The sequence below is a fragment of the Diadema antillarum genome, unplaced genomic scaffold, assembly GCF_040938485.1.
Source record: "Diadema antillarum isolate AM-2024a unplaced genomic scaffold, OU_Dant_1.0 scf00000014, whole genome shotgun sequence".
Classification (NCBI taxonomy): Eukaryota; Metazoa; Echinodermata; class Echinoidea; order Diadematoida; family Diadematidae; genus Diadema; species Diadema antillarum.
In genome coordinates, this window is record NW_027270903.1 from 3,331,209 (window position 1) to 3,354,095 (window position 22,887).

At 40.6% G+C, this 22,887-nt stretch overlaps 1 protein-coding gene across 1 annotated transcript in view; it reads right to left on the bottom strand.

The window, feature by feature from the left end:
* Positions 1-21,354, bottom strand: part of LOC139721935 (semaphorin-1A-like) — a 44,040-nt gene extending 22,686 nt beyond the window's left edge. The window contains exons 1-3 of the mRNA XM_071633262.1: positions 21,235-21,354; positions 7,452-7,552; positions 6,592-6,734 (exon numbers count right to left, since the gene is read on the bottom strand). Of these exons, the coding sequence (XP_071489363.1) occupies positions 6,592-6,734; positions 7,452-7,533 (225 nt within the window). The 5' untranslated portion in view covers positions 7,534-7,552; positions 21,235-21,354. The remainder of the gene's footprint in view (positions 1-6,591; positions 6,735-7,451; positions 7,553-21,234) is intronic.
* Between the last annotated feature and the right edge of the window lie 1,533 nt (positions 21,355-22,887).

Consider the following 22,887-nt stretch of genomic DNA (forward strand, 5'->3'; position numbering starts at 1 on the left):
CAATCTAGTCACATGGGCAAACACATGGGGAATGAAATTCAATGCAACGAAATGCTCCATCATGAGAATCTCCAGAAAACGCAACCCAGGGCATACCAAGTATACTCTCCTTGGCGAACACCTCCAAGAAGTCGACAATCACCAGTACCTAGGGATCTACATAGAAAATAATCTGAAATGGGATAAACAGACCCAACACTCCGTCAATAAGGGTACAAGGGCTTTAAACTTCATAAGAAGGAATTTCCATCACTGCTCCAAAGCAGTTAAAGAACGACTTTATCACACCTTAGTAAGACCCCATCTTGAGTACGCATCCATAGCATGGCACCCCGGCACCGCCAAGAACACCAAATCACTTGAAATGGTACAGAGGCGTGCAGCCCGTTTCATAACCGGAACCTACTCCAGAGAGTCTAGTGTCACTAACATGATGACCACACTCGGCTGGATCCCCCTGGAAGACAGAAGACAACATCTACGCCTCATCAGCTTTTACAAGCTTATCCAAGGTGAACTTGACCTAGATCTCCACAAATACGCCTCAAAGAAAGTAACCAGGCTACGGCGGACACACGACAAGCAGTATGACCCCGTATCGACCTTCATTTCTACAAGCCAGCTAGCACACTCATTCTTCCCAGATGTAATTTCCCTTTGGAATAACCTCCCAAAAGAAATAATATTATCCAAGAGCACAGAAGTCTTCAAAACCAAACTAAAAAAGTCAAAGCTTTTATAAAACAAAAGAAACTTGTGTTACCACTCTCGTCAGCCCTGAGTTACCCTTCCTAGTGGAGGTCTTCGGGGATAACAACTACAAGGTACAAGGTACAAGGGAAAATGACCATCTTAATACTGGTATTTAGTGTTGTAGTGGCATTTCTGATACCAGTGTACTTGCAATTCTGATGTATTGTGCTATTAAATGAAACAGGTATAAAACATGTCTTTCAGCAAAGAATGTACAACTGAAATAAATTCCATGATATTCAAAACACTGCTTTATTCATCATTGGTGTTTGTGACTTTTTGTGTCCACACAGCTGGTATGTATCTGCATTTCTTCACAGTACAATTGTAGCACATTCAACTGGAAACTGGCTTGTACAATTGCAGGTATGGATGTCAAAATGATACTGATATGGCAGTATAGCATTAAACATTTAAAGATGTTTCTTAATGTTCCAAAAAGACATTTGATAATCACTCATCATTTGGATGATGAATGATTGTATACCACACTACTAATACGACTCACGGCCGTGTCCGTGAATTTACATCGTAAAGAAAAGTATCCCGCAGAAATACAAGACAAACCAGAATCCGTGGAAAAGTTATTTATTTTGTAGATACAATTGTACACCCATTTGATAATTCTACATTTGCTGGAAAAGCGCATTCATTTTCTCTTCAAAATAGAACACCGTATCGCCGTCAGATGCAACGTTATAGAGCAGAGTGTACGGGCTTCTACACATTCGAATGTGTTCATGCGTGCGTGCAGACAGCTGAGAGACAAGGGGATGGACAGGTAATACCGGTGACCGACCCTGGACAGCTACTACAGACACGCACACTTTGCCAATACGGTGCGGCACGGCCACTCATGCACCGGCGCCGTACCTTCCGACACTGCACACACATGCACATAGTCACAATGACATGAAAATGTAAAACTCGATAAAATCCTCACAAGCATTTTTACAGTACAATTCATCCGCTTGAAATATGAGAAACGGGGAAAAATACGAACAATGCGCGAAATATGCGTGGAATATCAGCGATTGATCGCAAAAATGTTGCTGCTATCGCGTTCACGACGTACCGAGTGCGCTGTACATCACAGCCAGCCCAGGCCCGCCCGGGCGCCCGCGCCCATCCAACTGGTACAGTTCGACTGCTTTCTGGGTCATTCCTTCTTGCCGAGCTCGCAGTGTGAAATGCATGCGTTATTACATACGCACTAAGCTCTAGCTACAGCTGTACTACAGCTAAGTAGAGGACGCAAGGCGTACTGGTAATTAGAAATGAGACATCACGATTGGTAGGTAGGTGAATTGTCGATTTCTCTTTTTTCGGCGGCCGAAAAAATAGTAAATATAAAAAAGGTCGATGCGGCAACTGAAAATCGATGCGGGCGGGGAGCGGGCTGGGACGAGAATTATGAATTTCTTGGTATTTTCAGCGCCATTTTGAAAATAGTAAATAGTAAAAAAATCGATGCGGCGGCCAAAATCGATGCGCACGAGGACGAGAAACTGGTTTCTTTTTTTACTTGGCCTAACCTCTTAAACACAACAGAGCCCAACCACTACGAAAGTCCTGGACAAACAGAACTGGGTAGTGGAGCGATCCATGACACAAAACATAACCTCCCCCGCCTCCTCCACACACACACACACACACACACACATTCACACATCAACACCCAAGTAAACCTCCTCACCCCCCCCCCCCCCACCACACACACACACACACACACACACACACACACACAAACAAACAAATACAAAATTCGCTCCAGCACCCAATCCGGCCTATCCCAGGTAGTCTGCAATGGATTCTTAATGCAATCAACTACTCAGTATTAACATAAAACAAATATAAATAACACCATCCAAAAGAGGAAAAAGGCTGTACAATTATTAATACGCGGTTGCATTGAGGCTGGCAGAATGCCGCGAGCACCGTCGCGGAAATCGCCAAGTGGATTACATGAATCTGATGGCTGTCAGTAATGTAACATTGTATAATGCATTTTTAAAACACTAGGCAAGTAATACATGTGGAATCCTAATGAAATAAGGTGATAGGGTACAATAAACATTATTACCTGGTCATAATTACAGAGGTGCGAGGGGATCAAATCTCAAAACACCATTTCTTAAAATGGGCTCTTAGTTTGTTTTTCTTTTTTGCTAAAACATATTCAATTTCTTTCTGCTTTTTAACAAAAGATTTGAATTTTACAATATTAGGGGGAGGGCAATTCCAGCGTTATGGACATTACATTTAGAGAATTTTTGGTGACTTTGTGGGCTTATTTCAACAACTCGGCATAATCATTCTATAATAATCCATTCATGGTTTATTCTAACCCAGTTATCCTGAAATGTCAACAGTCCGAGTTTTTATCAGTTACTATAAATCATTTGGTAGATATTACACAAAATGTTTGCCATTACGGACATTACATTTTTTGGACACAATTTTTTACCTTCATGTGGATATGCTGAGAAATTTATGAATCAGAGTATTAAGTAAAAGGAATTTTCTTCTGAAATGAGTGCTCTGGTCCTGCTTAAGTTGTAGATTGATAGTGGTGTGCAACACATTCAGCATTTACTCTACAGGGTCACAAATGTAGCGTTACGGACATTACATTTTTAGCGTTACGGACATTACAACTTTGTCCACTTTTTAAAGTCCAAATATTCATACTTTAACACAGTCCATATCTCAGACAAGGCTAATATTAGTGTTTTTTGGTTCATTCTTAGCCATAAACTGCTTTGAAACAAATGCTGAAGTGTTTCTGAATATGGAATAATGAGAGTCAAAGATTGTGTGTTTTTACAAAAATTATCAAAAATTTTGCCCCAAAATGGGTTTTTTAAAGGAAAGAATGCCTAAAAACACTTTAATTGTATCAAAATACCACTTAAATGAAGAACTAAACAAGTTCTAGCATTTGATACTAAATTTGTCCCTGTAGCTCATACATTTTTCAAATTATTGCAGATTTATGACTTTTAGGAAAGGTAACATTTTTCGCAGAATTGCCCGGGACTATTACTAAACTTACTACTGTAACATAAATATGATATTTCTAACAAAAATAAATATGACAAGAATTTGTCCCCACAAATGTCCAAGAACATTTCAAAATTGGTTATATTCATTACAAGAGGGCAATTCCTGGAGATTATGGTCAGGAGGTCCTGCCAAATTTGAGCAACTTGATCACAATCACAAAATAAGTGGACCATTGTTTCATCCTTTTCATCACATAAAGTGCACTTCGGAGAACCTTTCCTTTTAATCTTAAAAAGAAAATCATTCAGAGCTATTGACCGTTTCTGTGACGCGCTTTGTGTATTATCAGCATGGGCAGCGCCATTACTGCGGTGTCCCAGCCGACCCCCCCCCCCCCACCCCCTCCCTACATTAGCACGCCCACGGAATGAAAAACTGATACATGGTTGTTTAGCCAATAGGCGTCTCGTACTGAGTGCGCGAATGCTTGCTAAAAGCGCGAACCTTTGTTACAAGCGCGCGATAAACATGTTGCCCTGGGGGTGGGGAAGGGGGGGGGGGTAAGCTGGGACACCGCAATTTGAGCTAATGGCTGCGTCCGGTGCCACAAATTGTCTGCTGCCCTCAACGAACCCGAATCGGTCAATAGTGTTATGAAACACTTTAAAATAAAACGGACAATGGAATGACTTGTTCCCAGACCTCTCTTTTCCTGGTCTTCCTCTCCTTCTCCTCTCCTTTCTCCCTTCTGTCTCTTCTGTAATGTACATTGTAATGTCATTTTGTCTTTCGTTCTTGCCACAATATCATATCTTGAGTTTTACTTAACATGCGTTTTTGTTTTGTGTTGTGATTGTGTTGTTTTTGTTTGTGCTTTTACATGTGTGACCAACTGTATGGGTGCGTATGTATTGTTTGTCAAGGGGTCATCCCACTAGACCAACACCCACAAGTTCGACATTGAAAATAGGTCCATGAGTTATACAGCTCATGAGTCATACAACCCATGAGTTCGACACTAGGCAAATAAAGCCCATGGGTTTGACACTAGATAAAAACAGCCTAGATGAGTTTGACAGATATAACACAAGGCTTAATATGTCTGCCTCATTGGCCTTGTTAGCTTAGTGCCAAACTAATGAGCTGTATGACTCGTGGGCTGTATAACTCATGGGCTGTGTGGCTTTTGAGCTCTACGGTTCGTGGGCTGCATGACTCATGGGTGTTGGTCTCGTGAAGTAGTGCATCCACTTCAAGATACCTAATCTACCCAGTACACACGCTTCAATGGATATAATTGCTTTTACTGCTTAATATATTGATACTGATGTCTTACTTGCAAATGTTTTTTTTTTTTTTTTTTTTTTTTGGGGGGGGGGGGGTTCTATTCAAGTGCCGTTGACAATATGCTTTCATGATAACAGTAGATATTGTTTACTCAATAAAGATACATTCTGGATAGATCAATGTGATATGCATATTGTTTATAGAGGTATCCATGTCTACAAGCTGTGCTTTTTAGTGGATTACTTTTTTCCATCGTTACATGTATGTACTTCTTTATGTCATTTCTGCAAAGTATTATACTATTATGCATTCATTCACAATATACATTTAGTACTATTCTTTATAGTGTGTACATCCTTTTAACTCTTTGCTTGAATACTTTGTATAATGTACTGCCTTTCGTTCGATTGAAATGATATTGAATAATGGGAAAAATAACAAACCTGACAGATATTCTAACCTGCATGTGCATCAATGCGAAACATATTCACACCTTACCCAGCTTTAGTCATCTCTGCATCAAGACTGCACACTAACCCATTTTTTTTTTTACTGGTCAGGCCTGTATGTTGGACCAGTAGCTACCCAGTTTTAAATTTTTTTACTGGTCCATTCCTGAAAAAGATACCGGTCTGACAGTGATTTTTTACTGGTCCTGGACCGTCGGACCAGTGCAAGTGTGCAGCCTTGTCTACAGACCGTACATGCACATCAATAAATGTATTTTTCAAATGCAAGAAAGCTCTACAATATGACGTTTTTATTTTTTTTAATCTATTACTTATTCAGGATACTCAAAGTATGATATAATGAGATCATACAACCCAGTGGCGGATCCAGAGGGGGCGCAAGTGGCGCACGCCCCCCTTCTTTATTTTTCGTTAAAAACAAAAGAAATAAAAAGCAAAAAAAAAAAAAAATGAAATGAAACCCGGAAGTGGCACCAGAAATATTAGTTGCCCCCCCCCCCCCCCCCCTTTACAGACATTCCTGGATCAGCCCCTGCAACCCAACAAAATGATTGCTAATCTTATGAATATCATGGAGTGATGGTGATACAACTTGTATGAACTACATTGTAAATACACATAGTCTGTGACCAAATATTAAATGAATTGTGACTTTTTCAGAACTTGTTTCAGTTTTGGTTTCTGTTTCTTAAATTATTTCTCCATTTGTGCAAATGAAATCATCATGACAAATCAACAACATACACATCAAAATATTAAAGTACTGGTACTTAAAAAGTATGTAAAAGATACAGTATGTAATACTGTGTGTACACAAACATACATCATTATTGTCTCATAAGGGACAGGTGGAGGAGACCATTATCATTTTATTATTAAAGCAGTTTGTTTGACTGAGATAACCGTTCTGGGCAATATATCTTGTAATTTTCTACTGAAAAAAACAAAACACATACACACACACACACACACATACACATACACACACTCATTCACAATCATCAACACAAACTTTTAATGTTCGTGACATAGCAGCACAAAATATCATCATCTGCTATGTGTGTATCAAACTAACCTCTTGACTCTCCACATCTGTGTAGTAGGAGTGGTAGATTATGGCTCCATTGCCACCAAAAAACACCCCAGGGGGATTCGGAACATCCAAATCCAGGACGCGAAAGTCGCTTCCTCCTTGTAGTAGCGTGATATTTTCTACAGCTGGTAAAAGTATACAGCAATACCAAATAAATGTGGATTGAGTGAGGACAATTGGACAATTCCTTCAAATGTTTTGAATATTGTTAAAGTTTTGGTGCTGCCATCACTGGATGAGAAGACAACAACAGCATGTCTGTGATGTGTTCTCATATTGCTGAATGATATCAATTTTCACACACATGTATTTGGGTATCATTCCTCGTAAATGTTAAGCACCTTTAACACTTTGCTGGATTAGCTGTAGGCTAGAGTGTGAGAAATGACTGTTACTTTTAGGCATTCGTTGATACCATTTAGATACTTATCATAACCTTTTTAGCCTTTGGATGAACATTAATTGTCAGATAATGTCAATCAAAGTGGATGGAGTACTTGAAATACATTGTACATGCATGAGGCTTACATGAAATCCCCTCGACAATACTATCATGGTGACAATTAGCATATGTATGCTGAATACATGAAATGGGAAGTATTGACTGAGAAACTATGACACTTGGGAGTGTTTTTGTCAATTTGGTTTCCACTTTACAAACACCCCTATCAAAACTTTACCTTTATCTTCCATGAGGAAGCAGAGGGCTGCCTTAGCTAGAGGTTAACACATTCCATTCTGCATTAAAATACTTGTATTACGCTTGTTCAAATTTCACTCATTACAGGCAAAGAATTGAGGGTATGAAACTCCTCCACCTTGTATCTCAGACAAATACTCACAGAAACCAAGTCCATTTGAGAGTTGAATGGTAAGAAGAGCATGACAGCCACAAAAGATCAGCGCACACAGACTTGACTTCATGTTGCTCTTGGATTCTTGACTGGAAATAACAAAACAAAACAAAACAAAACAAAAAATTAAACAAACTATTGGAAAATAAAGCTCAACAAAAGTGTTGAAGACTTCTGTGGCGGTAAAATGTTTGTAGTTGGACTCCCATTATAACGGAGTCCTCCGGATTGGCAGTTCTCTTTTGTTATCATACTGTATCTTTAACTTTATCAAGTCTTTTTGACAAAGAAATCAGCATTTTACTTGAATCAAGACACTTACCCACTAATCCAAAAAACAGTAGGCCTATGTACCAAGTACTGATAAAATCAAAACTGTCTTCCCCAAGTCCTAATGTGAAATTGCCTGTCAGTAGCAATAAAACCTGAGCAATGTGTGTACATGTGCAGCAGGCTCTGTAAATTACAACACACCTTTCAAACCATATTTCTTCAAATGTACAATTCACTGTACTTCCTTGTTGACAAATAGAAAATAAATAAAGAGCAAACTTTGACAAACTTTAGAGCCACATAAGTGATACAATAGATCAGTAGTTTGCCGTGAAAAAATGACCATTATATTACAACAGACTGAAATATTTAGGTTTTTGTGAATTCACGGGAAATTCCCTAAATTTGTTAATGTCTTTCTTTTTCAATACAGGCTAACTATACATTGCACTGTATACAGTATGTTGTGATGTCAATGGAAGAGCAGTGCCAAAAAGACAACAGGAAGGTCTGTGGGGGGAAGTAAAAAAGTGAGGCATACTTTTCTGAAATAACAAACTTGGAATCCCAAAACCAAATGACACAAGCCTCTTATCTGTAATAATATAAACTGCTAAAATTCCAAAGGTACGCAATCTCAGTACATCGATCTGCATCTATTGCAAACTACCATAAAGAAATATAAATGCGTACATACCGATGCTGGTGCAGCCTTTAAAGATGGTAAAAACTGAAAACAAATTGGAGTACTTTTATAGCAATGAAACAGTGTACGTGCATCTGTCAACCCTCAACATTTGGCCATTGTAACCATATGTACCACTTTTTGTGCATTATTACTAATGGACTTTGATACCGGCTTCCGTCTGGCCTGGCAATCATTGCCAATATTCAATGCACATTCCAATGTAAACATTGCGGAAAGCAAAGTTCAAAGATAATTTTTTAACACAGAATCACATTCAGAGAAAAAAAAGAAAAGAAGAAGAAAACAATTAAAATCTAAAAATTAAAAACTTGTGACTGATTCAATCCAGGTAACGTTACAACTCCATCTACAGTCATCACACATACAGAATCTACTCCCTTGAATGTATATTGAGATTGAAGCAAAGGTGGAAATGCAAACTACGTTGTATCAATAATATTAGGTTAAACATCATAAGCAACTGAAAAGATCATTAAAAGTACACCCTACTCATTGTTCAAATTTGCAAATTTATAATGAAACGATGTTGAAATAGAGCACAGTAAGAGTTTTGTTAACTGACTAAAATTTGAAAAGGCTGTAGCATTTAAGAGTTTAAATATTCTCTTGCTAAAAACTGTTATAAGTTACAATCACAACCATGTAAATTCAAGAAGGCTTTGATGTCATCATCTCATTTGACAATCCCCTTGTGTTATAGATACAAGATATACTAAAAATTAGTTTTTCTTGTCAATAACTCAGGTCTCTCCCCTACCCTTTACAAAGTGATCATTACTCATAAATTGAAGCTCTATAAGCAAAAGTAGCAATTGTAGATCATCCTGTAATTGTAAAGAATGAGTCTCCTTACTATTGAAACCTTGTAAACAAAAGGAGATCAAGCAAAAATATGCATGAGACAGAAATTATGAAGACTCAAATGAGGATAATACCTCTTCCCTCTATGTGACCTTAATAATCCCACTCTTATGTTCACACTCCAATCTTCTAACTTACGTATCTTTCTTCTTTTTTTCCTTCTTTTGGTCCGTCTCTGATTTTCATCACTCTATTGATCTAATTTTGGATGATATCATAGATGTTTGTTATTCTGAAGGTCTGTTCTTCCAAAATTCCTACACCTACAGGTTCATTAATCCAACAAGGTAAGTGCCATAATGTGTCTCGCCCATTCGCGTACATGAAATTGTACGCGAATGGGATATAACAGATTAAGAAAGAGATAGAACAGATAAAAAGAGATATAAAAGGAGAAAATTTAAGGCAAAAAAGAAACGTGCCATAAAAACTTAACATTGGGCCCTTAAAGTTTGTTGACCCCTGCCTGTGATCTTTGACCTTGTGGTGACCATCCACTCCCCAAGGGACATCTACCATCCAAGTTTAGTCACAAATAGAGTTATGGATCAAAAGTTATGACCCATAATAGAAATGCGCCATAAAAACTTAACATTAGGCTCTAAAAGTTTGTTGACCCCTGCTTGTGACCTTTGACCTTGTGGTGATCATCCACTCCCCAAGGGGCATCTACCATCCAAGTTTAGTCACAAACAGACCTATGGATCAAAAGTTATGACCCATAATAGAAACGCGCCATAAAAACTTAACATTGGGCTCTAAAAGTTCGTTGACCCATGCTTGTGACGATTGACCTTGTGGTGACCATCCAATCCCCAAGGGACATCTACCATCCAAGTTTGGTCACAAATGGAGTTATGGATCAAAAGTTATGACCCATATATAGAAACGCACCATAAAAACTTAACATTGAGTCCTAAAGTTCGTTGACCCATGCTTGAGACCATTGACCTTGAGGTGACCTTCATGTATATCCAAATGTGAAACTTTGTATGACCCCTCTTCCCTCGAAGTTTGATTGCAATTGAAGCCCAGAGTAAAGATTTATTGAAGGTTTTGTAGCGTTACGGACAGTCGACAGACGGACGGACGGACATACGCCGCGGCAATCCCTTAGTCTCCCCGCACCTCCGGTGGGCTCGACAAAAATGATTAAGGGGTCAATAATCTGAATATTTCTGGCATTATTCCCAAAGTTTGTTATTCTGAAGTTTCATTAATCAAAAAATGAAATTGGGTTTATTCTTCTGAGGGCTTGTTGCTGCGACAATGAAATGAGGTCCATTAATCTGAAGGCTCGATAATCTGAAAAATTAAATAAAGGGCTGTTATTCCGAAGGTTCCTTCATTCAAACTTGAGATATGGTTCAAATGTCATTCCACAGGCTCATCAATCTGAAAATGAATTACAAGTTCTAACATCCAAGTAATGAAATTAGGCTCATTATTTCCACAATGAAATAATAATATGTGGCGAAGAACGGCTCATCCTGATGATGAAGGAGAATGGAAATGGTGGCATTCTACAGCGGAGGAAAAAAAATAGCTTTTTCATCGATAACAAAATTACAATTTAGAAAGGATTGTATGTCAGTTTGAGAATAAGTAGGCTACATCACAGTGGCAGACCCAGAGGAGGCACACTGAGCGTGGGACCCCGTTTGATTTTTAGGAGATAAAATAAAAAGAACAAAATGAAAGGAAAGGGTGGCATGTGTGCCCCCTTTATTTGCACCAGATAATTGCGCTGAAGCCTTTTTTTATTATTATTTTTGCATGTCAGCAGATGAAATCCAGAAGTGGCATGACAAAACAGGAAAAAACAAGAGACCCGCGGGTCTAGCGCTCACCTGAGTATCGCAAGTTCACCTTTCACGCAGTCACTAATCTAAATTATTCACAGCTCTACCAAAATTTGACCAGGCATTCTCAAGTAGAAGATGAAACTGTACAATAAGGGCCCAAATTTTTTAAGATTCCTTAATTTGGGGGGGGGGGGATTGGGGCCCCCCGGGGCCCTCTGGGTGGGGCATGGTGCCCATTTTTATAAATTGAGATCCTGACCCCCTAGGGATGCTACCTGCCAAGTTTGATGAAAATACATCATGAGGTTTTCAGGAAGAAGATGAAAATGTACAATTCAGGTCCCCATTTGGACCTTCCCCACCAACCCCCCCCCCCCCTGCCCCCAAGAGGGGCACCCCTTGATCTCCTATGAACAAACTTGAAAATACAGTCATTAATGTACTCACTCATAGTATTATCTTACCTCTATAACTTCTGATTCTAGAGAAGATTTTTAAAGATTCCTTCATTTTGGGGGTTTGGGGCCCCCCTGGGGGCCCCCTGGGTGGGGAATGGTGCCCATTTTAAGAAATTGAAATCCTAACTCCCTAGGGATGCTACCTGCCAAGTTTGGTGAAAATGGGTCATGGGGTTCTCAAGAAGAAGATAAAAATGTACAATTTAGGCCCCATTAGGACCCCTCCTCACCCCCTCCCCTGGGTCCCAAGGGGGGCACCCCTGATTCTGCCATGAACAAACTTGAAACTACAGTTATCAATGTACAAACTCATAGTATTAACTTAGCTCTATCACTTCTGGTTCTGGAGAAGAAGATTTTTACAGATTCCTTAAGTTTGGGGCGTTTGGGCCCCCTGGGGGCCCCCTGGGTGGGGCATGGTGCCCATTTTAACAAATTGAGTTCCTAACCCCCTAGGGATGCTACCTGCCAAGTTTGGTGAAAATGGGTAATGGGGTTCTCAAGAAGAAGATGAAAATGTACAATTTAGGCCCCATTAGAACCCCTCCCCACCCCCCTCCCCTGGGTCCCAAGGGGGGCACCCCTAATTTTGCCATGAACAAACTTGAAACTACAGTCATCAATGTACAAACTCATAGTATTAACTTAGCTCTATCACTTCTGGTTCTGGAGAAGAAGATTTTTACAGATTCCTTAAGTTTGGGGCGTTTGGGCCCCCTGGGGGCCCCCTGGGTGGGGCATGGTGCCCATTTTAACAAATTGAGTTCCTAACCCCCTAGGGATGCTACCTGCCAAGTTTGGTGAAAATGGGTAATGGGGTTCTCAAGAAGAAGATGAAAATGTACAATTTAGGCCCCATTAGAACCCCTCCCCACCCCCCCTCCCCTGGGTCCCAAGGGGGGCACCCCTAATTTTGCCATGAACAAACTTGAAACTACAGTCATCAATGTACTAACTCATAGTATTAACTTAGCTCTATCACTTCTGGTTCTAGAGAAGAAGATTTTTACAGATTCTTTAATTTTGGGGGGTTTGGGCCCCCCTGGGGGCCCCCTGGGTGGGGCATGGCGCCCATTTTAACAAATTGAGTTCCTAACCCCCTAGGGATGATACCTGCCAAGTTTGATGAAAATCGGTCTTGGGGTTTTCAAGAAGAAGATGAAAATGTAAAAAGTTTACGCACGACGCACGACGGACGACGGACGACGGACGACGGACGACGGACGACGGACGACGGACGACGGACGACGGACGACGCACGACGCACGACGGACGCCGGACGAAGGGCGATCGCAATAGCTCACTTGAGCCTTTGGCTCAGGTGAGCTAAAAATAGCTTGGAAGCCTTTTTTTTTTTTTCCTTGCTCGTCAGCTGATTAAACCCAGAAGCAGAACCAGAATTTTTTTTTTTTTTTTTTTGTGCCCCGCCTTTATGGAATTCCTGAATCCGTAACAGCATTGTATGTGTTTAAGCATGTGTGTATACATACCTGTGTGTGTCAGTAGGTGTTTGTGTGAGTGGTTTATTCAGTTTTCATTGCTGAATTTCCTACCATTCTGTTTTTCACTACATGACAATATACTTTGTCACTAGAAAATGAAGTTTACTTCATTTTTGGAAAAATGAGCCTTTGAAATATAACAAGTTGCTTCAGAATAACAAGAGACCCGCGGGTCTAGCGCTCACCTGAGTATCGCAAGTTCACCTTTCACGCAGTCACTAATCTAAATTATTCACAGCTCTACCAAAATTTGACGAGGCATTCTCAAGTGGAAGATGAAAATGTACAAGAAGGGCCCAATTTTTTCAAGATTCCTTAATTTGGGGGAATTGGGGCCCCCTGGGGCCCTCTGGGTGGGGCATGGTGCCCAGTTTGATAAATTGAGATCCTGACCACCTAGGGATGCTACCTGCCAAGTTTGACAAAAATCCATCATGAGGTTTTCAGGAAGAAGATGAAAATGTACAATTCAGGCCCCTATTTGGACCCTTCCAACCACCCCCCCCCCACCCCCAAGAGGGGCACCCCTGGATCTCCTATGAACAAACTTGAAACTACAGTCATTAATGTACTCACTCATAGTATTATCTCAGCTCTATAACTTCTGATTCTAGAGAAGATTTTTAAAGATTCCTTCATTTGGGGGGTTTGGGCCCCCTGGGGGCCCCCTGGGCGGGGCATGGTGCCCATTTTAACAAATTGAGATCCTAACCCCCTAGGGATGCTACCTGCCAAGTTTGGTGAAAATGGGTCATGGGGTTCTCAAGAAGAAGATAAAAATGTACAATTTAGGCCCCATTAGGACCCCTCCTCACCCCCCCCCCCCTGGGTCCCAAGGGGGGCACCCCTGATTCTGCCATGAACAAACTTGAAACTACAGTCATCAATGTGCTAACTCATAGTATTAACCTAGCTCTATCACTTCTGGTTCTAGAGAAGAAGATTTTTGCGGATTCCTTAATTTTGGGGGGTTTGGGCCCCCTGGGGGCCCCCTGGGTGGGTCATGGTGCCCATTTTAACAAATGGAGTTCCTAACCCCCTAGGGATGCTACCTGCCAAGTTTGGTGAAAATGGGTCATGGAGTTCTCAAGAAGAAGATGAAAATGTACAATTTAGGCCCCATTAGAACCCTTCCCCACCCCCCTCCCCTGGGTCCCAAGGGGGGCACCCCTGATTCTGCCATGAACAAACTTGAAACTACAGTCATCAATGTACTAACTCATAGTATTAACTTAGCTCTATCACTTCTGGTTCTAGAGAAGAAGATTTTTACAGATTCCTTAATTTTGGGGGGTTTGGGCCCCCCTGGGGGCCCCCTGGGTGGGGCATGGTGCCCATTTTAACAAATTGAGTTCCTAACCCCCTAGGGATGCTACCTGCCAAGTTTGATGAAAATCGGTCATGGGGTTTTCAAGAAGAAGATGAAAATGTAAAAAGTTTACGCACGACGCACGACGGACGACGCACGACGGACGACGGACGACGGACGACGGACGACGGACGACGCACGACGCACGACGCACGACGCACGACGGACGCCGGACGAAGGGCGATCGCAATAGCTCACTTGAGCCTTTGGCTCAGGTGAGCTAACAAACTGTAACCCCTCACTTCATATTCCTATTTAACCCGTTGACGACGGACTGATTTTGCTATAACACGCATTTCCCATAGACACCTGCCCGAGTATTCTCGGGACTCGTCCTCAACGGGTTAAAGTCAATTTGGACAATTTGGATTTTTTACTGTGTATTTTTTTTATTTGATCATTGAAATTGCCATTTCATGCCAAATTAAAATTGGCATTGACAGAGTCAAACATTCACTCTGGCTGATGTTTCACCAATATGGGACTGTATATGATAACACAGCAATGGCATTATAACATGTTTTCATCAGGACAGTAATAACCATGGTAACCACACAATATTTGATATTCGTTTAGATGAGGAGGGCCTGGATGAGGATGATGTGGCTTCATGAAGCTCCACATTACTATCACACAAGTGTGTACAATGCATGAAGTCTCTCTCTTTTTTTCTTTTTTTTTTTTGACAATCGAGAATACTGTAAAACTTGTATCTTTGACATACAGTATTAGCTTCTGGGGTATAAACACTGATCCTTCTAGGAGCAAAGGGCATTTATAATACCTTTGTAGGCCTACAGGGTATGCATGTGCCCTACCCATTTAATGCCACAAGGGGGGCATTTCATGAAGCATTTTTGTCTGACAACTTGTCGGACAAATTTGCTCTCAACCAATCAGATGCAAGGATTTCAGTAGCTTTTAACATTTTGTCAGATGAAATATCTGACAAAACGCTTCATAAAATGCCCCCCAGGTTCTGTGCATTAATGTCTTTCTTCAAGAAAACATCCTGCAATCTATACTAGTACAAAGATATTTTGCTCAGATTGGAGATGTCCTAGTTTGGGTTATTCCCTAAATGATATAATATTTGACCTATCATATATGTTTTACAGTCGTATACCTAAAAAAGACATTTCAATGCCTGATATTAGCTAGCCTGCTGACAAAATGTTTGCTCACACAACATTATGTGCATGAACAGCAACTGGCTTTAGTAAACGACAGCAACTCCAAAACTTAACAGTGCAATGGCCTTCTAACATGAATCAGCATGTTGTGCTCAACTCGCATGCATGACAGCTATATCTATTAGTCATGCATGATGAAAGTCTCGCTCAATCTATGAGTGAGCTGTGCATTATTTGGCTGCAAGAATTGTAAGAAAACAACGCACAGTACCGGTATGTCACATCAACTCGATTGCCATTGGCTACAAAGTACAATACATTTTCGACACTGCTTCAACAAAAAGTTGTATGTTTCCAGACGACCCCCATTTTCAGGTTTCATCAAAAACATGATTGCACTTTTGACCTTCTCTGCAAGTGACATAGATAGGCTTAGCATGGAAACACTGAAGAAGTACAATCCGATCATTTTTTTTTCTTCTTCTTTTTTTGGTTAGAAATATATGTATTGTGTATGAGTGTGCATGCCCAACTTAAACAGACACCCATATATACACCTTGTAGGTTGCTTGCACAGGGGACAAATGTAATGGTTGTAGGACTATACCTGTACAGACAGAATTGTAACATGTTTTTAAAGCCCTCTGTGCACACATTATAGAAAGGTCATCTTTCAGCATTGTATACAATGAATTCTGCATCACAAAACCTGAAAAAGTCGCCAGACATTAATCTCAAATTTGGGGCAGATTCTGCAAGAGCATAGACTCTAAGCTTTAAAATGATGTATTAACTCAATTCAAATGGAGATCCTAATTATAAATACTGAAAAGGAAGTACACACCTGGAAAAGTGTGAACTGAGGAAAGAGGCTCGCGGAAGTGTATGTAGGGTCTATTACCAAGCTGTGCTAGCCATGCTATGAATGCAATCACAAAACAGGAAGTAAACCACCATATTATGACAATAATGTAGGGATCATTAGATAAGGCAACTGTTTACCACTGGGAACAGTGATTTGATATATGAAATATGTTCAAAATATCACATTTGATGCATTATGTGTAGGTCAGTTGTATCACAAAACATCCTACCATGATGTAAAAATTTCACAACATGGATGTTTCTACAATCTAGTCTAAACTGTCCACAGTTTAGTTTATTGAGAAAAATAGTAATATTTTCTTATATTTTAGGCTTTGTTGTTAAATATTTACATCATGGCAGCTAGCTATTGTTTTGAACACATTTTGTATGTACACTGATTCAAATTGTAATGTTAGTTTTTCTATCTGTAACATTTTACAGGGGCAGATCCAGGAATCCTGTAAAGAGGGGGCACAAAAAAATGTCTCTGGTGCTATACTTGTGGGTTTCATTTCATTCTTTCTTTCTTTTTTACAATTTATAAAGCTTGATATTTTCTCTACAACTTTGCTCAATCACTACGTGTCAAGCTAAACATAAATCTGCAAATGTTATTAAATTTGAAAAATAGAATGTTTTCCTAAAGCATAACAATGTTGTAGTCTCAGAATAATGTGGCACACAGCAGGGGGTTTCCACCATGGCACACAGAGTTAATATTGCATGATTACTAAGACATGAGAGCACTTTGGGGCGAGTATAAAGTCTCACAGTGTTAGTTATATGAAAGGTACTTTAACCTGAAACACAAACTAAGACAAAGGAAACTCAGGGAAACTTTTGAGGTACCAAAACTGGGTATAATAACCATTGTCACAAATGTACACACTAGTAATTATGTACATGTATGATGTACTGTATGCATGGTTGTTTAATGTGTATGTACACAGGTTGACCAGATTAATGGAGAACATTCTATGTGGTATAGATATAGTACATACAGGCTGACCAGATCAGTGGAAAATTTTCTAGGTGGTATACAATGTAGCTATACAGTACATGCATGTAACAGGAAATACATTATAACTCACTCAATCTAGAATGATTTCACCCATTCCAGAATGTTCTGGGAAGTGCTAACATATTTGGCTGAGTGAGGCACTGTCCCTGTAGCCCAATGTGATTGGTAGTTAATTTTGGCAATGATGTTATGCAGTGAGTCATACAGGATTCCTGGAACTTGGACTTGCCAGTATGTTCAGGTGTGTGGCCCCAGGTTGGAGAGAGTTACAGAATGTGCTAGAAGGGGGTGAATGGATAGTACCGGTATATAAGCCAGAGAAATTCTGCAGTAGGCAGAGTACCCAACACCTCTGCTCTGAGAGTTACGTCACTTCTGGCTCTGAAGTGACTTGTTATAGTCAGTCCTGTGTTACCTGCTGACCTGTTATGTTTGTGGAGATAATTAAGGCCTGGGAGACATTTTGCCTGCAGAGAATTAATTTGCCTACATTGGAGATAGACTCCATTTTTGTGTCAATGGACATTGCTACAGCAAAGCTGTGACAGGCTGGATTCCTAGCTGGACAATATACAGTGAATCATCATTCAACGCATCGACTGGACGTGGTGGTTGGATTCTGCACATTTTGCTGTGAACATTATACCGTGGACCTATATCGTGGACATATACCCTGGATTAATACCGAGGATTATCGCAACCTGCGCCTCTGGATTTATGTCGGAGGTATCATTCATCGGTGCATCGCGGATCATTCATCTGTGCATCGAGCATCGTATTTGGACTTTTCCGGGGATATTGCATGTGAATGAAAATGCGTGTAAGTGATTCCACTACCGATTTGTAATTGTTTCTATTGATCATTATTGTACTGATGTGACGCCGATTACCAGTCTGTACCCACAATATCACTGTTAATAAACCGCCTGAATATCAGTTGATTGTTTCTTTTGTGCGATCATTCTCAGAGTGATTTTGGTCGTAACACCATGTCAGTCTCGAGTTGTTAATATGTAATTAATATTTCATGAAAGAGCAATATCGCTACTATTTCTACATTAATCAAGTTTGTGGGATCAAAAAAGGAATGGGAACTTTTTTTAGAAGTTTTTACAGAACAGTATTTCATTTTAATACTTAGTTGTGATTAGGTGTGTATTAGACTTTAGAGCCGAGAGGTCTTTCTTCATTAAAAAAAAATAAAATACATAGGAACCTACTGTTTACTTTAAACTCTAGATAATTAGGCCCTAACTTATGATAGGATAATGGTACAGTGCACTCCCATTGGTTATGACAAAATTCCAGGGGCCGTATTCTGAGAGCTTATTAAGTGTCTGATTAGCACTTAATTACCGAATTGGTATTCTGAGAGCATGATTAAGTAGGGGGTACATTAACTACCATAGCAACAAGCGTTTTGGCGGGAAGGACCTACGCGTTTGCGCGTATCAATGCGCGTACACCTCTGAGAGGACTTAATCACAGAGTTAATTACGAATCGGTATTCTGAGGGTGTAATTAAGTATGAAAGTTAATGGAAAACTTAATGATACCAAAGAGTGTCATTAACTCCTCCGATATCACGCATTACATCGTGTTTTCTCTGCCACAACGATGCTTACCGTCTTCGGTAACCGAGGAATGGTTGAATCTTGTTATCATGGTATCCGTAGAATTCAGAGAAAAAAAGAAATATACCCGATCTTTGAGGAATTTTGTCATTTTATGTGAGCAAAGAGGTTGAGATCTTCGCGTGCGTAGGTGAGGGGTTGTAATCAAATACCGGAGTGTGCGCACGGAACTCTTGGGTTGTAATAGCAGGGGGCGTGGAGGAGCGCGCATTGAGGGCATATTTGCGCGTGTAATCATCATTTTGGCTTCTAACAATGCGTCTGATTGGATGGAATAACAATTAGATGGGAGGGACCTAGATAATTACAGGGGACTTAATCATACCTTAATTACGTCCTCAGAATACCGATTTTGCCCATGATTACAGGCCTATTAACTTCACGACTTAATCACGAAGTTAATTACAGACTTAATTACGACCTCAGAATACCACCCCAGTACAACTAAGCTGGTTAGTACAAATTCAGGCCACAGCACCATCATCCGCTCTCTAGCCCCCTACAACCTAGGTTCTACACTTTTTATTAAATATTGTTTATTTGTTTGGTAATGAAATTGTAAATGCGTTTAATGAGTGTGGAAATTTCCAGCAAAATCTGAGGGTGATACCAGCAATCCCTTCAATTGTGGTTTTACCATTACCGGTAGGGTTGGACCTACTCATCGACCGCCTAATGTTTATTTGCTTGATAGGAATATTTAATACTGAAATTCACGTTAAAAACTTGACCTACGTGATTGAGAAAATCCAGCTCTATCAAATGCCGTTGTTCCCTTTTCGATTCGAAGTTTCAGTGCAAATATATCGCCGACGAACTTGCATAGCCTCGTTTCAGCTCCCCACGGTAAATCGCGTTATTAGAATCGACCACTGTTTTTGCATTGACAATGCATGCAAACCAAGTTGTATTGAACACCGTGTTGTAGAAAAAGTCTACGAAGCTTTTTAGAAACTTCCATAGACATTTTACATTGTGCTGTCATTACGATTTGGTGAAAATATCCATTCGAAATTTTGTCCTTGATTAAAACCATTAATGAACAGTGAATTATCGCGTTTTCCTACACCATCCTCATCTACGATTCAAAGCCAATCCATTTTTATGTGCTTTGCGCGCAGAGAAGTGCGTACTAAGTGTTCAGTGCGCGAATTATACGCGGTCGGTTTAAAAGACGGTGGTCGATATGTAGTGGGGCTACCATACAGAGTTTCCATTTAGTCTCAGACAGGTCAAACGGCCGGGTCAGGGGACTGTTGTAGTAAGCCCTAGCTATGCTAATATCCCCTAATATCATTACTATATTGTTTTAAAGCTTCTGATCCCGCCGACAAGTCTGCTCTTTCTCCATGAAAATTCAAGGTGACCTTTTTGTTGGTTTTGTGATGCAAAATAGGAAGGTCACATCCAGGGATTCCCGATATAGAAACATCACAGGAAGTTGCGACTGATGCGCATTGATCTAGTATACTTCTATTGTGTACAATACTGTACATCGTGCATGCGATACTAGAGTACAGGGCTGCAGAACGCGACTTATGCGGATGGAGTCGAGTGCAAACTGCATGGATGATGAGCATGGATGGAGCTGGAATGGAGTGAAGCGCAACATCGCGCGGAGCGGGAGGAGAGGGAAGAGCCACATTAATGTTGAGCTCCCAGACAATTCGTCCCCGCGCTATTTCGACCCTGCATGCACAGTTTGATCGCGTTGCATTGTCGGGTCTCGCGCGGGCGTCTCGGGTTGAGATTGCACGCATCTAGGACCTATATATGCAACGAATTTCAACTGAAGAAAACGTATTTTTGAATATGAACGTGATTAGATTGGATAGATCCTTTGCAATAAATGAAGTGTCTTTCAAAATCAAAACGTTCAGTCACTGCCGCGGCGTGTGCGCGCGGAGTTGAGTTCGACCTTCGACCCAGCCGCAGTCGAGCTTGTCCAGAGCTAGGGTTCGGTTATCACGAATCGGGATCGCCTAGGGTCGAGTTATCTCGCCTCCTAGCTCGCCCAGCCTTACTACAACAAGACTGACGTGACCAAAATTTAAATCAAATATACGAACAGAGAAACCACCTAAAATAACACACACAAAGAGTTAGCAGCAGTCTATCGAGGTGTATACGAAAACTTACATGTGAATGAGGCAATACGCTGTAAACTCAGCACAACGGCTACGTACAGTAGTTGAATTATTTCCTTTTAATAACTGCAACAATATGGCGCGTAGATCGACCGTAGTCAACGCCCAATATGGGGACTTCCCCACAGTTCCCCCTATTATTTATGTACTGTACTGCATTCACTCCGCTGCCATAGCGACATTGTAAACATTTTCCAGTCTCGTACTGGCTGATATTGTTCATAAACCACATAACTGCATTCTGTACAAGTAAAGCCAGTACCGGTATTTAAGATAGTTTAATTACTTCTAAGTATGGATTTCTGTCAAAGACATGGAAATGCACTGCATTTTGTTACTATATACTAGAGCTGAACCCGAGGAGTGTTTAGTATGATATATTCAAACAGATTGCATATCCATTTTTATCATTTTTTTTTAATACATCTGAAAATAATAATTCAGAGCACGCCTTTAGGAATGTGAAATGCAATGCATGACATGAATATGATCACAAATGTGACAATGTGACTTGCAAGGCGGCGAGGGGGGGGGGGAGGGTGGGGGTAGACACATGCATGTCCCAAACAATTTCTTCGGGGCTGGGCGTCCCCATCGATTAAGCATTTTATCTTTTATTAACTTGTCTGTTTTTAATAAATTCTGTTTATCTACAAATCCTGTTCAAGGAGCTTTGTAATGAAATGATTTCGATATTTTTCCCCTCCCAAACATTCCACTATACCAGTGTACAAGTATCTCCAATGTCTCCCTCCGAGTTTCAGGATATGTAGTAATGTACTCTTCATCACAGTCTCAGTTGTTTTCGCAAGGAATTCCTGGATCCGCCACAGCTTTCCTTTGGTCACCTCAAATGTTTCTTATGTTATGCTGTCCACAAAATTGATTACGGACGGAAAACTCGAAAACATGCTGCAGAATTTGCCTCCGGTGACAGTTGGCGGAGGCATAAACTGGAAAACTAACCCATGCAATGGTAAAATCTTTGAAATGATCTAATTTTTCTACCTTTTTTGACATGAAATTTTCATTTGGCATGAGATATTGGCATTCTGACATTTTGAATGTCATCACATGTCAAAAAAATAAGTTTGTTCGCTTGGTAACAGAACGGCATTGGGGGAAAAAAATAGTACGTGTCACAATCCTTAAAAATGCTGTGAAACACACCCTCCTCCATTAGAGCTCCGTCACAGAGCCTTCGAAGGCTCTGCTCGCTCCGTCATTGGTTGTGCCGCCCTCTTCTGTTGTGTTATTACTGTTATCTCCCTTGGCGCCTGCTGTTCTGCCTGAGCTGGGAAAGTTTATTTTGTTGATTTTGACCGTCTCAACTAGCGTGGGGGTGGCAGCTAGGCCTAGGGCTCGTTATCCCGTGCATCGACTATCCATTTACCTTCAAAGGAGGACATCTGTTGCATTCCGTGCCATTACACAGACAAAAAGTAAGTTTTTGTGTGGCATTTTACTGCAGTCTCTATTTTAGCGGTCCCACGTATAGAGTATGGCGTCTGCTCTGAAGGCTCATACTAGGTTCGGTAATGTACACTACGTCACTAGCTCTCTAGGTCTAGCTAGCCTACAGCACTGCCATTGCAGTGTTACTACAACACATGCACAGCTAACCAACAGGCGACAGCAAAGTACA